This window comes from Schistosoma mansoni, assembly GCF_000237925.1.
Source record: "Schistosoma mansoni, WGS project CABG00000000 data, chromosome 3 unplaced supercontig 0077, strain Puerto Rico, whole genome shotgun sequence".
NCBI lineage: Eukaryota > Metazoa > Platyhelminthes > Trematoda > Strigeidida > Schistosomatidae > Schistosoma > Schistosoma mansoni.
In genome coordinates this window covers 700,846-713,766 of record NW_017386007.1, presented here as the reverse complement: position 1 = coordinate 713,766, position 12,921 = coordinate 700,846, and the positions used below count along the sequence as shown (strand labels likewise).

Below are 12,921 nucleotides of genomic sequence, written 5' to 3'. Positions count from 1 at the left end.
CAGTATTCTGAGGGAACAAATGGTGTATGAATCAATCGTTGGTCACCGGCTACCATGAGACTGCATCTCCTCACGATGCTCCACTGCCTTGTGGATCAGATTTTTAGGTCGAAGGCTTCAGTTTTGGCCCCTTTAAGAAAACCACCTGCTTCAATTTGGGCACCTGGACAGTATCACAGCCCTCATACAAATCAAATGAGATTTGTGCGGCTCATATGTATCTGGAGCTTCCTTGTACCAATATTTATGTGTTCAAATAAATAAATATGTTTGATTGGTGAAATTATTGATTACCTGTGGTATAATTATACTTGAATATACGTTTAATAATCAAATAAGTAAACAGAAAGTATAAAATGTTAACTACAAAAAAAACAAACCTAATGAAAAGTACTAATGGATTGACTTATTACCATTAAGATATTCGGTTAAACTGTAAAGTTTGTTTACATAAAATCACGATTTCATATCATTAGACATTTCAAACAAACATTGTATGAAATTTACTTAGTATTGTTCGTTTGAATCTTCCCATTGATGTTTAGGACTGCAACTGATCAGTCTCTAATTGGCGCATGGGCATACTGTGCGTATTGCCTCGATATAACCTTAATGCACAAGCATGGTAAGCAAAGATGGATAGTGGCTAGCAGTGGAATCCAGGACGCGCGTTTCGTTCTATTTGGTACTCGTCAGCTGGATGTACCTGCATCTCAGAGTTGGTGTTCACTCTGGGACTCGAATCCAGTACCTTTCGCATCAAACGACATAGCGTTATCCACTCAGCTACTGAGAACTGATAGCCACTTGCTATGGTTAAGACAATCAAAATTTATTTTACGATAGTCCTTCATAGATAATCGATATCAAGTGGGACAAGATGAAACCCTGAATTCCTGGCAGATTTCTTCAAATAGAGCTCTTATTCAATAGATGTTCATGGTGTGAAAAGCTATCAAATATTCTACCAGTTCTTATTGACAAGAAATTATGCTCGTTTCGTCGTATTTGAGACGAGTCAGCTGGATGTACTTGCTCCCCAGTGTGAATACTTACGTTAGGACTCAAACCCAGTACATTTTGTTTCAAATGCCAAGGCATTTTATCTACTGAAATATAATTGCATCCATCTGATGAGAACCGAACACGAAGAGACGCATGCCCTGGAAGGCAGTGAGTAGGACTTCCCTGGTAGAGGCTATATACGTGTGGCTATGTGAGAGCATTTCGATAGGGAGAGCGGACTCTTCCAACTCTCGGCCGTACCAGGGTATTCAGGAGTTAGAATGTAAAACCCAGATTTCATCCTGATTCAAAACATTGAAAAATAGATAGTAAACAAACAATTAAGGTATTCTTAATTTGAAACCGTTATCTATGCATCCTGTGAGGATCGTCTCAATATAGCCATTATGGTATAAGTTAATTTAATAGTTTATATATAACAGTGAAACCCAGGATGCGCGTTTCGTCCTATTTGGTACTTGTCATCTGGATGTATCTACATCCCAAAGTTGTTGTTCATTCTATTGCATAAAGCAAAACGTTCACATTTTCTTAATGAATTCATCGGAAGTTTTATTGATTAAGATCTAGGTCTTGTACTTACTTACTTACATACTTACGCCTGTTACCCCTCGTGGAGGAGCATAAGCCGCCCACCAGCATTCTCCACCCAACTCTGTCCTGGGCAATCTTTTCCAGTTCTTTCCAGTTGTTATTCATCTTTTTCACATCTGCTTATTTCTTCAACTCCCAGGGCAAAGTTTAAATGGTTTGAATCTTTTTTTTCTGATTAGCGTTCTTTTAGCGAGTTAGTTTTTCTACAGGATGAGGTTGCTAACCCCATACCTAACCTTTCTCCTTTACCCGGGCTTGGGACCGGCAGTAGCCCCCGGATGAGCTACTAGCGGAATTATCTAGGTCTTGTACTAAACATAATTTATCACTTGTAAATAACGATAATAGAACAAATGAAAAAAAAGAAAAGATAAACTTGCCTGATCATTCATTTGTTTAAACTGTTGCATATCCAACTGATCATTATGATCTTTACTAATAAACAATGTTAATAGATCACTTGTAGATGTATACATATCTGTTAATTGAATTGATTTTGTTGTATACTTTGTATAAGATGATTCTTTTACTTTAAATGATTCAACATTTACCTTCTTAATTATTTCTTGACTATCTTTGATCTTATGTTGATTACAAGTTAAAGCAGCAGTAGTTGTCGACTGATCTGTGAAGCTAGTAATTGTCTCATTATGAGAATTTGTTATAGATGGTACTTCAATAGATGTTGATGTATCAGTTTCATTTGTTCTATTGATTTCAATATTAATGGATTCTGGTATATAATAGGCTGATGTTGACAATGAAGATTGGGATTCAACTACACTAGATGATTTAACTGATGTTGATGGTATATTATTTTGTATATACCATTGAAATTGTTCAATTATATGATATGCTTCATATAATGTATCATAATCTTCTTTGTTAACAGGACATAATGTAGAATCTTTACTTGGTAACTTTGATTCTTTTTTAGATAACAACACCGATAAACGTTGTAGTACATTATTGATTGAATTATAAATAGATATGGTTGAAATATCCCTTTGCATTGTTGTAGATTTGAATGATGGTGGTGGTATTCTAATTGGATCTTCTAATGAACTTGATCCTTTATCTAATGATAATATACATTGTGATTGATTAGTTTCCATAAATTGATTATCTATAAAATTTATATTTTCAATATTAGAAGAAGAATTTGTTGAAGATAGAAAATAGTTACTAAGTAATGGATAATTCTCATTATTATTAGTTGTTGCTATGTGGGTTTTTTTAAGTTTTTCATTTAATTGATTAAGTTCAATTTGATAATTTTTTATTTCATTTGATAAATCAATAATTTGTTGTTCAGCATGATTAGCTTTCATTTGTAAATCATTCAAATTTGGATCTTTAAATGGATCTGATTCTTCAATAGGAGATGATTGTTTCATTGAAATCATACAAAAATGAAGTAATGCATTAAAAAACTGTTGACATACAGTAGAATAATTAACTTCTTGACTCTTTACTTCCCAATAAGTCAATAGATTTTCTGTTGCTATACGAAGTTCTTGTAATTCAGATAGAAATGATTGTTGTATCTTTTGAATTGGATTTAAATTACCGGGATGAATTAATTTATTATGAATGTCTATAGCGAAATGATGTAAAATAGAATCTGTATTATTGTAATGGATAGTTTCAGATATTGATTGATTAATATGTGTTATGTAATCAGTATTCATAGAATGGATAATAGTTGTAGGATTATTAGTAGTATTAGTAGTATTGGTAGTAGTATTGTATTGTTGTTGATCTAAATTATGATCTGTTTCAATTAAACGTGATCTTAATGAATGTAAATATTTAGTTAAATTAGCTTCTTGTAATTCATATTCATTAAATATTCTATCATTATCTTGATGTAGTTTTAATAATTCTGCTGATAAATATTGGATTAAAGAATCACGATGTGATAATTCAGCTTCTAAACAAGCAATCTAAATAAAATTGAATACATACAATGTATACATATATAGATAGATAGATAGATATCCAGAAACAAAGAAGCAAATGAACTGTTTATTAGATGTAAAAACGTATTTTAAAAACATGCCGGCTCAGTGGTTTATCGGTGAAGTGCTCTGGCGCGAGACCGATAGGTCCTGGGTTCGAATCTCGCTCGCGAGGCGGGATCGTGGAGGCGCACTGCTACTGAGGAGTCCTATAATAGGACGAAACGGCCATCCAGTGCTTCCAGGTTTTCCATGGTGGTGGTCTAACTTTAATTGACTCATGATCTCAACTCTATGAAAATACTGAATTCTCCAGGAAAACCCCTTCTGATCTATAATCATATGCTCAATAGTGACTGACTTCAAGAGATATTTCCTTGAGTTCTAGTGGGAAGCAGTGACCAGTAGAGTTCAACCAGGTCTGTTGTACAGATATCAAATCACTGAAGACAATTGGTGAACGGTTGCTCAAACATTGTGGATTGGTTGAAGTTAGACATTAACACCGTTGGATGTCAGCTCAGTGGTTTAAAAATATTCAACTATATTCAATGTACAATCTGAGGAAATAATGTATAATGATTTAAGCTATCAAATTACAGGTTACATAACTAGGAACCTTTTTAACAATGAATCATGTATTTTATTGTACAAAGTTTATGTTCGACCACTCCTTGAATAATGTGCGTTTATTCTTTGTAGTGCGAGCATAAGAGATAAATTAAGGCTGGAATCAGTAGAGAGACGAATTACACTTCGTATACTTGGAACTGATTTTACCTTGGGCTTGACCCTTTATGGAATAGGAGACTCGAACTATATCTTATCTTTTTCTTCATCAAAATACTTAATAAACTATCCTTTACATCCAAACAAGCGATTCAATATGCAGAAACTTTTCATTACGACATACGTAACTGCTTGTCACTGGCGAAACAAACCCAGTCTAAATAATCTCTCTATATGAATTACTTTACCTGTAAATTTTCTAGACTCTGGAATAATCTACCACAATCCATCCGTACGATAAAATCTCTCCCATTGTTAGTTCGCTGCATGGATGCATACTGCTCCTCTGAAAATGCATTAAATGTTCTAGCACCTGTAAGTGTATCTTACTCCACAAGTGAGATTATAGGAACTTTAAATTTTTAACCACTTACTTGCTGTTGCTTTACATTAACAATGTCCCTAACAACCTTAAGTTATTTGAATAATAACTAACAAGAACAGTGGTAAACCTGACCGGCATATTTTGATAATCATTGCTTTATTGTTCCGTGCTCTCTGTTCTAATTTTACTTTCTCTAGTTGTAGATAATTATCAATAATTCGTCCTGGCACTAGAAATAACCTTAAAGAACACCATTCATAAATCATCAGGCTATTCTTTTAAGAAAATATTAAAAGTTCCCTGCTGATGTATTGGATTGCCGTTATACATGTCATAAATTAAATGCTTAACAATTACTGAACTAGCAAACTTAGAACAGTCTTATATCACATATGTGTTCTCTTCATCGAATGTTGCTAATTATATCAAATTGATCATGCCTGTAAACTGGTATGACGTCTACAATCATTATTATTATTAAAACACTGAAAAGGATTTTGAGGAACGTCGATGATGAAAGTAACTATGCTAGTTTGACAGATTTGGAGGACTACACACAAAGTCTCCAGTTATACATTGTAGGTATGATGCATATTCTTAACCAAGAGATCTGCATTGCCTGACACGGTTCACACTTACAAAGCGGAATTCCAAGGACTGAATCCATGTCATTGTCTCGGTGCTCTTAACTTTATTCATATTATCTTCCACGCTTGGTAGCACTGAGAAATGAACTAGCTAGTGGCTAAGTATACGTAACACAAGTTACAAATATCTGTGTTTATAAAGGTTGATGATATATTTAATCAATTCCGCAGACAGCTTTAAATATTACAAAGGAGTTATATCAAATATTCAATTGTAATCATCTGATTTGATTCACCATAACCCATCATCGCATTACAAGCAAAGATGGATAATGGCTAACAATGGAATCCAGGACGCGGGTTTCGTCCTATTTGGGACTCGACAGCTGAATTTTAAACTTCACCTTACATATGCCAATAAGAGACTGACCAGTTGCAGTCCTAAGCATCAATGGGAAGATTCAAACAAACAATACTAAGCGAATTCAAACTTCACCCCATCGCACATGCAAGTGGCTATCAGGACTCAGTAGCTAAGTCCATACTGATATGGCGTTTGAACTGAAAGGTACTGAGTTCGAGTCCCAGAGTAAACATCAACTCTGAGATGCAAGTACATCCAGCTGACGAGTACCAAATAGGATGAAGTGTCGTGCTTCCTAGATTCCACTGCTAACCACTATCCATCTTTGCTTATAATGCTTGCGAATTAAGGCAATATCGAGGCAATATGCACAGTATGCACATATGCCTATAGGAGATTGACTAGTTGCAGTCCTAAGCATCAATAGGAAGATTCAAACAAACAATACTAAGTGAATCCACCATCGCATTATTTAACAGCAATATTTATGAAGAAACGTTCATTATTTTGAGAATCTTAGCGACTACGTCTGATAACAAACCTAGCAACACTATGATTTGAAAATTTAAGCTAAACCAAAATAATAATTCTACACTTTAAAGATGATCAGCTGGCTTTTAGAAAACTTATGAATGATGATACGATTCCTGTGCTTCAACTAGACAAAGGTTCTTATATGGTCCTTAAGAATATATACATAAAGTAAATCTGATTCTAAATTATTTTTAGAAATTTATTACTGTCAGATCTCACAAAGATATAACCAAATTGACATGAAAACATCCATCCATTCAGGAAGAAGCAAGTATAAATTTATCAATCAGTCAGTTACAACGTGTGACCAGACACATATATGCATCGGCCCAAGTTGCCACACCTCATTAACACAACGAGATGAACACCAAATTCATAGAAGTAGATACTTCAATGGTAGTAAAAAAAATCGCATAAAAGGGTATGATAGTGAGAGAAAGAATCAGTTAGTAGAAACAAAGGTATAAAGTAGTTTTAATCTCATGGTTTAAGGGAAGATAAAGAGTGTATACACGTACGCCATTGCAATCGATTCTGAGCCATGTTACTCTGTTTCCAAACATTGGTTAAGATAGTCACGCGGACCCCAATCCAGTAGTCTGCATCTACCAAAATGGCGCGGACTAGAAGTTAGTGACTTCAATGACTGATATTACGTTTTGGTTTGGCCGCCCATAACTTCCTTCCAAACGAGATTTTTGAATCCTCTCTAATATTTCTTCAGACATCAACCCATTAGAGCTGATCAGACTTTCAAGATAAGTGAAGTTGTCGAGGCGTTCGACTACTTCACTTCCTATCCTTAGTTCAGGTGTTGACGCCAGTCCTGAAGCAACAACTTGCATTTAGAGGGGGAGAAATGCATCTCAAATATCTTGGCATGTTGCTCAGTGCCACCCAAAGACTGCGTTTTATCAGCGTCTTCACCAAATAGAACTATATCATCTGCATATTCTAAGCCAAGAAGTGGATCTCTTGATCGATTCCCGAAAATTCAGACGACGAAGACGTTATTTCAAGCAGTATATCTGTGATGAAATTGGACAAAAATGGAGATAGTGGAATGTCTTGACGGACATCCCTTGAGGTTTTAAAATCAGATGAAAGTTCTCCATAAGCTCTGACTCGACTAGTGGTGTTCGAGTAAAGAGCTCTCACAAGGTTTATGTACTTCTGAGGTACGCTCCCACAACAAATTGATATTTTTGTTTGCTTCTCTAATTGATAACATCAAGTTGTACAACTTTCACTTGGTTATCTAATTCACTTTAACAAAACAACTTTCCAATAAATATGTAATGAATGCTTGATCAACTTTTTTTAGATTTGTATAGATTATTTCGTGTTTGTTACATGACTAGACGAACTTATATCTCAACACGAATGGTACTGTAAGCAACTGATGAGAATATGAGAAAGACAGATTCAGATCACATTTCTTCAACTGTAACTGTGTTGTTCAGGTTAGTAAAGGGAAATAATTGTGTGAAGCATGTGAAAAAGTTTTTAAAATATCCCTGTTAACCATCACTTATTAAAACCAACTAAAACTGAGAGATATTTAATGTACAAATGACTTGAATGAATAAAGCTTAGCTGCATAAAACCATTAGAGTTCTAGCTCAACTACTCTAAGGTACGTGAAAAGTGAAAGATGTCTTCGATGAGATTGGAACTGTTTTCAGTAGTGTTCCAGACAGTTAATGTTTACTTTTCACGGGTCTTTAGATAGAAGAATTTCAACTTTTTTCGTTTGTATTGTTAACTGGACTGCCTCTCCTATTATATAGTTTTCGTGTTAATTTTTTTTTCTTAATTCTCTTCAAGTGTGCCCTCATTTGCTCACAATGTCATTTATATTTTGTGTGGCGTATTCTATTTCTAGGTGCCGAGTTATGCTAAATTTTATCCGTGAATAAATAAACCATGCTTGCAAATAATTTAGAGTATATTGCACCTTCTAGAGAAATTAGAACTTGCTAGGAGACTTAACTTTTGACTAGTAGATTATAGGTTCGAACCCCAATCTATTGGTTTCGGCAAGTAGTTGGGAAGCCTCATTGACTATTGCAAAGTGTGTGTAGTGGTATTACTGGTATTAGCAACTGACAACAAATAAACAATCACAAGTTCATCAGACCGATTTCTGAGGAACTTAACTGATATTTGTTTCAACCTTTCAGATGTCATATTAACTAAATGTTTAAGAACTGGACCTGTTATTTCAGCGAAACTTCCGTAATCCCGCTTCTTACGAATATTTGCCAAAAAGCCTTCAAAACCTGATGTCACACAGTCAAACGTAAAAGTATTTATTTATAGACACTGACAAAGTTACTCCCAAATACCCTATTACTGTTGAAAGTATGTAGAAGCCATTCTAAATGCTCATAAAACCACATGATTATAGTCACTTCTATGGACTTCCTACTAATTGCTTCACGATAGACATATGGTAGAAATGAGAGTCCAATGAACGAACTAAGTTGATGGATAAGGAGAGTCCGCGGAAAAATATTAACTCGAAATCGATGATGCATATGGCCTTCAGGATTATACGGAACCAAATGGCACACAAAACTAACCTGCTTACTGATAACCTTGGGGTCATAACCATTCAGTGAGCTGAACTCCCTCGTTGATTAGACTTTACGGTCAAAAACTTCACAAAACTACCTAACTATTTTTAAAGGCTCGTTGAGTACTAGTTTACACGAATCATGAAAATCTATAAAGCAAACAAAGATTATGATTCACCCACCGCTAAAATCTTCAAGAACTAAACACCAAGATAAAGATTTTCATTTCAAAGATATTTATCTCATTTTTATTGAGAGACAATAGAAAACTACAGCATGTTTTCCAATCGCTTCTATCTTGGAATATGTCTAATAACGTCTCAAACTGCAGACTTGCAGAATTTTCAAAACCGTAACCAGTGATTCATGTCGGACCGACAAACTGTCGTCCTACATATTTTTCATATAGCACCACTATACCACGAACAGACGACTTCTCCGTTTTCCGCAGCTTCTATTAGTGTCGGTAAATTATATACTGTGATGACATTCATATCACATGTTCAAACTACTAAGGCCGGTATTACAAGAAAAAATGACAATAAATGGGTAATTGTCACTTCATTTACTCTGTACCATATCTGATAAAGTTAGTGTCTAGTGAGTGTTATTTCTGACCCTAACTGAAGTCGTAATGAGTTGATAGAAGCCAGTCCCGGTAACCTTTCTTTTTTTCCCAGCGTTATTTCATAAACTGACCATTGCAGTTACTGTGACCGAAGTAGTTGTCTATAAAGCCTTCAAGATATCAATAACAATCTCAGACAGCTCTTTGACAGACAATCTATCACACGTGACATACAGCCTAACGCAGATGCGCATCAACTCAAGTTAATACACCATATTAGCACATCGAGAAATAATTATCAGGTCAAATCACAGAGTAGTAGTAATAGTATCAGTTGTAATATACAAGAGTGAGTACAGAAAAAGGTATGAAATTAAGGGATTCGGTATTTAAAGAAAGATAGAGTGAATATAGGTAAGCTATTTCAAACACTTTTAAGCTGCATCAAACACAATCTTAAAGCATAGTTTTGCAAGACGAACGAAAAGAAGTTTCGACCTTTACGTTCAATTTTTAAGCAAGCATATTCATCAGGTACTTAAGTAAAAGTCACTCTGTGTGTGGAGGCTGATGACACTACCCAGTTTCGCAAATCGAAGTAAGTTGAGCAGGGTTCTGGCTCTTCACCTAGTGGCCTAAAGGCAAACGTTCTCGCCACTGAGTCAATTATCCGACCATTATGTAGCTCATCCTAAAATTCCTTCTGAAAGTCGGATGGATTGTCTCATATGAAAGATAAATACCTTGGTTGTAAACTTCACTAGACCGTTTCTCTTCGTTAGATACTGATTTTGTTCAATTGTTAACGGCATATACCATCTTATCCTCCTCCATTTCACTCCAATATAAGCATCCTATTTTATGTTCTGAATTCACCTCTTACCCTATTGTACCACTTTTCATAAATAAACTAAATATTAGGTTTTTCAAAACAAACCATACAAAATTTTCCAAGCTTTTTTACTGATGCTTAAAACGGAAAGTTCTTTGTAAGGCAGTGGACCAGAGGTTAAAAAGTGTAAATTTTCACTACTGGGTTACATATTTTATCTCAACTTCATATTCAGTTATGGCAGATGAGCAATATGAACAGTCGTTACACTGAATAACAACTTTTATGCCATAAATGAGTGACACTTGATCCAGATTTATAAACTAATTTATCGACACCAACCCTATAAACATCAAAGTTTTACGTTGAAACCATACAAACAAAGCACCTAGAAATTAACGAAAAGTAGTGATATAAATCATGTGAGTCAAAAAGTATCCGTATTCCTCATATAATCCGTCATTATTTCAGGAACTGTTAACTAATCAAGAAACTCACCTCTGAATGTGTAAAATCTTCTGAAGCCTGGACACTTTCAGTTTCCTGGTTTGAAGCTATAAAAGTATTGCTTTTGACTGGAAATCTATATTTTGTATCTACACCCTTGAAATTTTCTAACTTTTTGGAACAGCAGGAGTATTCAGTATCAAACACCGGATAAGGGGAAAATGAGCGCTTGATTGGAGATTTTGACCTCTTAGTCAGTGATGTAGTACGTCTGACTGATTTGAGACTACGCCCCATCTTTACTGTTAAATTTCGTTTATGGCTAATTGAATTATCATGGGTAGTGCTTTTTGATCGCACTCTCATAGAAAAGCGGGACTGCACTTCCTTAGTAGATCGAATGCGATGACTAATTGGAGATGTGTTTCGACGCTGAACAATAAATGACCCGAGCTCTCTAACGGCATCCAACATTTTCTCACAAGCTTCCTGATTTTCTTTTAAATTCTAAAAGAAAATTTATTTCGAAACTGACTCATACCTTTTTTGACGGATTTCTATATTTAGTAAGGCGGTCATTTTCCAAAATCTAACGAAAATGTTCAAACATTTCACTAAAATTAGAGGTACCTTATTAACAGCAATATGCAATTTTTTCAAATGACTCTTGAAATTCTGTGAAGACGGTTCCTGGAATGTGAAGTACTATAAGAATCGAATAGTAACTCACAACACATATGTTAGGAATATTTGTTTCAGGTCTTTTATATAGAGCAGGTCTTCTGACTGGTTCATTGCCCACTATAACACCTGCAACACCAGGACCCTCAAAAGGAGTATTCCGGGTATCGCTTCTTCCTGAAGCTTTAGGTACTGAAGTTTCTGATTTAGTGTGGTATGTGTACTATAATTATTGTTTGTTCAGAATATTTTGCTCACTTGTAAGTTTTCATCTGTAGATTCAGAGGCGCTCATTTTATCACCATTCGAAAACAAATCAAGCTCAAAATTTTCTTTAGATGATTAATCAAACCGAATTAAAGCTTTACAATCAACTTGACGCGTGGCTACTCCAGTCTATTATATCAAACGAACCGCTCTACTAGTTTCCATGATCATGAGATTGAAGTATCATAACCAAACACAGTCCTGCATAATAAATGTGGAAAATCTGCCAATCTATGTTGCTGCCCTAGATTTACAGCACTCTGAAGATTCATGTACTTTGAGCATGTAATATAGTAGCGCATAAACTCAGTAACTTGCATAATTGCAATGAAATTTCAGGTCGCATCTCATTGAGCATCGTTGAGCATGAAATAAATATCTATTATTTATTTGAATCAATCGCGAACAAACTTGACTCGTAATCGATTGATAACTATGTCAAGTTTTGCACTTATCGTCTTTATTTTTCTGCTTCACTGGTCACGGAGTTTGATTTAATAGTGTTCCTAATACATCCGATAACTTTGTGACGGTTTCGTAAAAACCGATTGATCTTTTCGCTTGCTTCTTGTTTGTTGTTATGATTTTGAGAAGTTTGTAATGCTCAATGGGAAAAAGACTAGTCACTCAACTGCACTAGTAGTGGTTCAAATGGTTGTGGGTGGAACAGAAGAAGCTTTCGCTTAACGGTCTCCTGTATCAAGTAGCAGTGTTTGTGGGTCTGTAGAATTATGATCTACTTTGTCATCAGTACTATCATAATAGTGAATCTAATTCTATAATTGTGTATATGTCATGGTATGAAAACCTAATCTATAAGATCTTACATGGAAGTCACGTCATTCTCTATTCTGACTCGCCGTACGTAATATCCCGCGATATAGAGTTTGGCGTTTGTAAAAAACGCATATGGGCTAAAGATAGAATAAAACTTTCAATGTGAGTAAAGACAAGTTATACAGAATGACCACATCTGCGAGACTGAGCCATTCCGTCTCATTGAAACCAAAATTCCCCCATTCACTATTGTTAGTCTTCTCTCTGTGTTAAATATTGAGTATCTATTCTCCCAGTTATTTCAGATTCAGATTTGAGGATTGTGTGGACAAGACCAATACAACCACAGATTTATCTGTCTTGTAGTTCGAGCGATTCTAGATGGCAGCAACTATTATACTATCAAGCAGCTAATCGGTTGGTTGAGACGTGGAAGATAATGAGTAGAAAATTGCGAAAAACCTAAGTAAACATATTAATTATTCAGCAATGTGAACGGTGAAAAGACGAAAGAATAAGGTATAAAACCGCCGACAGGGGTGATAATAAGCGATATAATAGTAAGTTAATGGCATTTGGTAGTGATGAGA

The 12,921-nt window shown here is 35.1% G+C and overlaps 1 protein-coding gene across 1 annotated transcript in view; it reads right to left on the bottom strand.

Moving 5' to 3' along the window:
- The window catches only part of Smp_159900.1 (lamin, putative), a gene marked incomplete at both ends in the record, with an annotated part of 51,635 nt that overhangs the window by 16,086 nt on the left and 22,628 nt on the right, over positions 1 to 12,921 (bottom strand). Inside the window, 6 exons of the mRNA XM_018791382.1 lie at positions 1,997 to 3,217; positions 3,410 to 3,566; positions 10,658 to 11,113; positions 11,148 to 11,195; positions 11,237 to 11,296; positions 11,337 to 11,510. Coding sequence (XP_018645440.1) covers positions 1,997 to 3,217; positions 3,410 to 3,566; positions 10,658 to 11,113; positions 11,148 to 11,195; positions 11,237 to 11,296; positions 11,337 to 11,510 — 2,116 coding nt within the window. The remainder of the gene's footprint in view (positions 1 to 1,996; positions 3,218 to 3,409; positions 3,567 to 10,657; positions 11,114 to 11,147; positions 11,196 to 11,236; positions 11,297 to 11,336; positions 11,511 to 12,921) is intronic.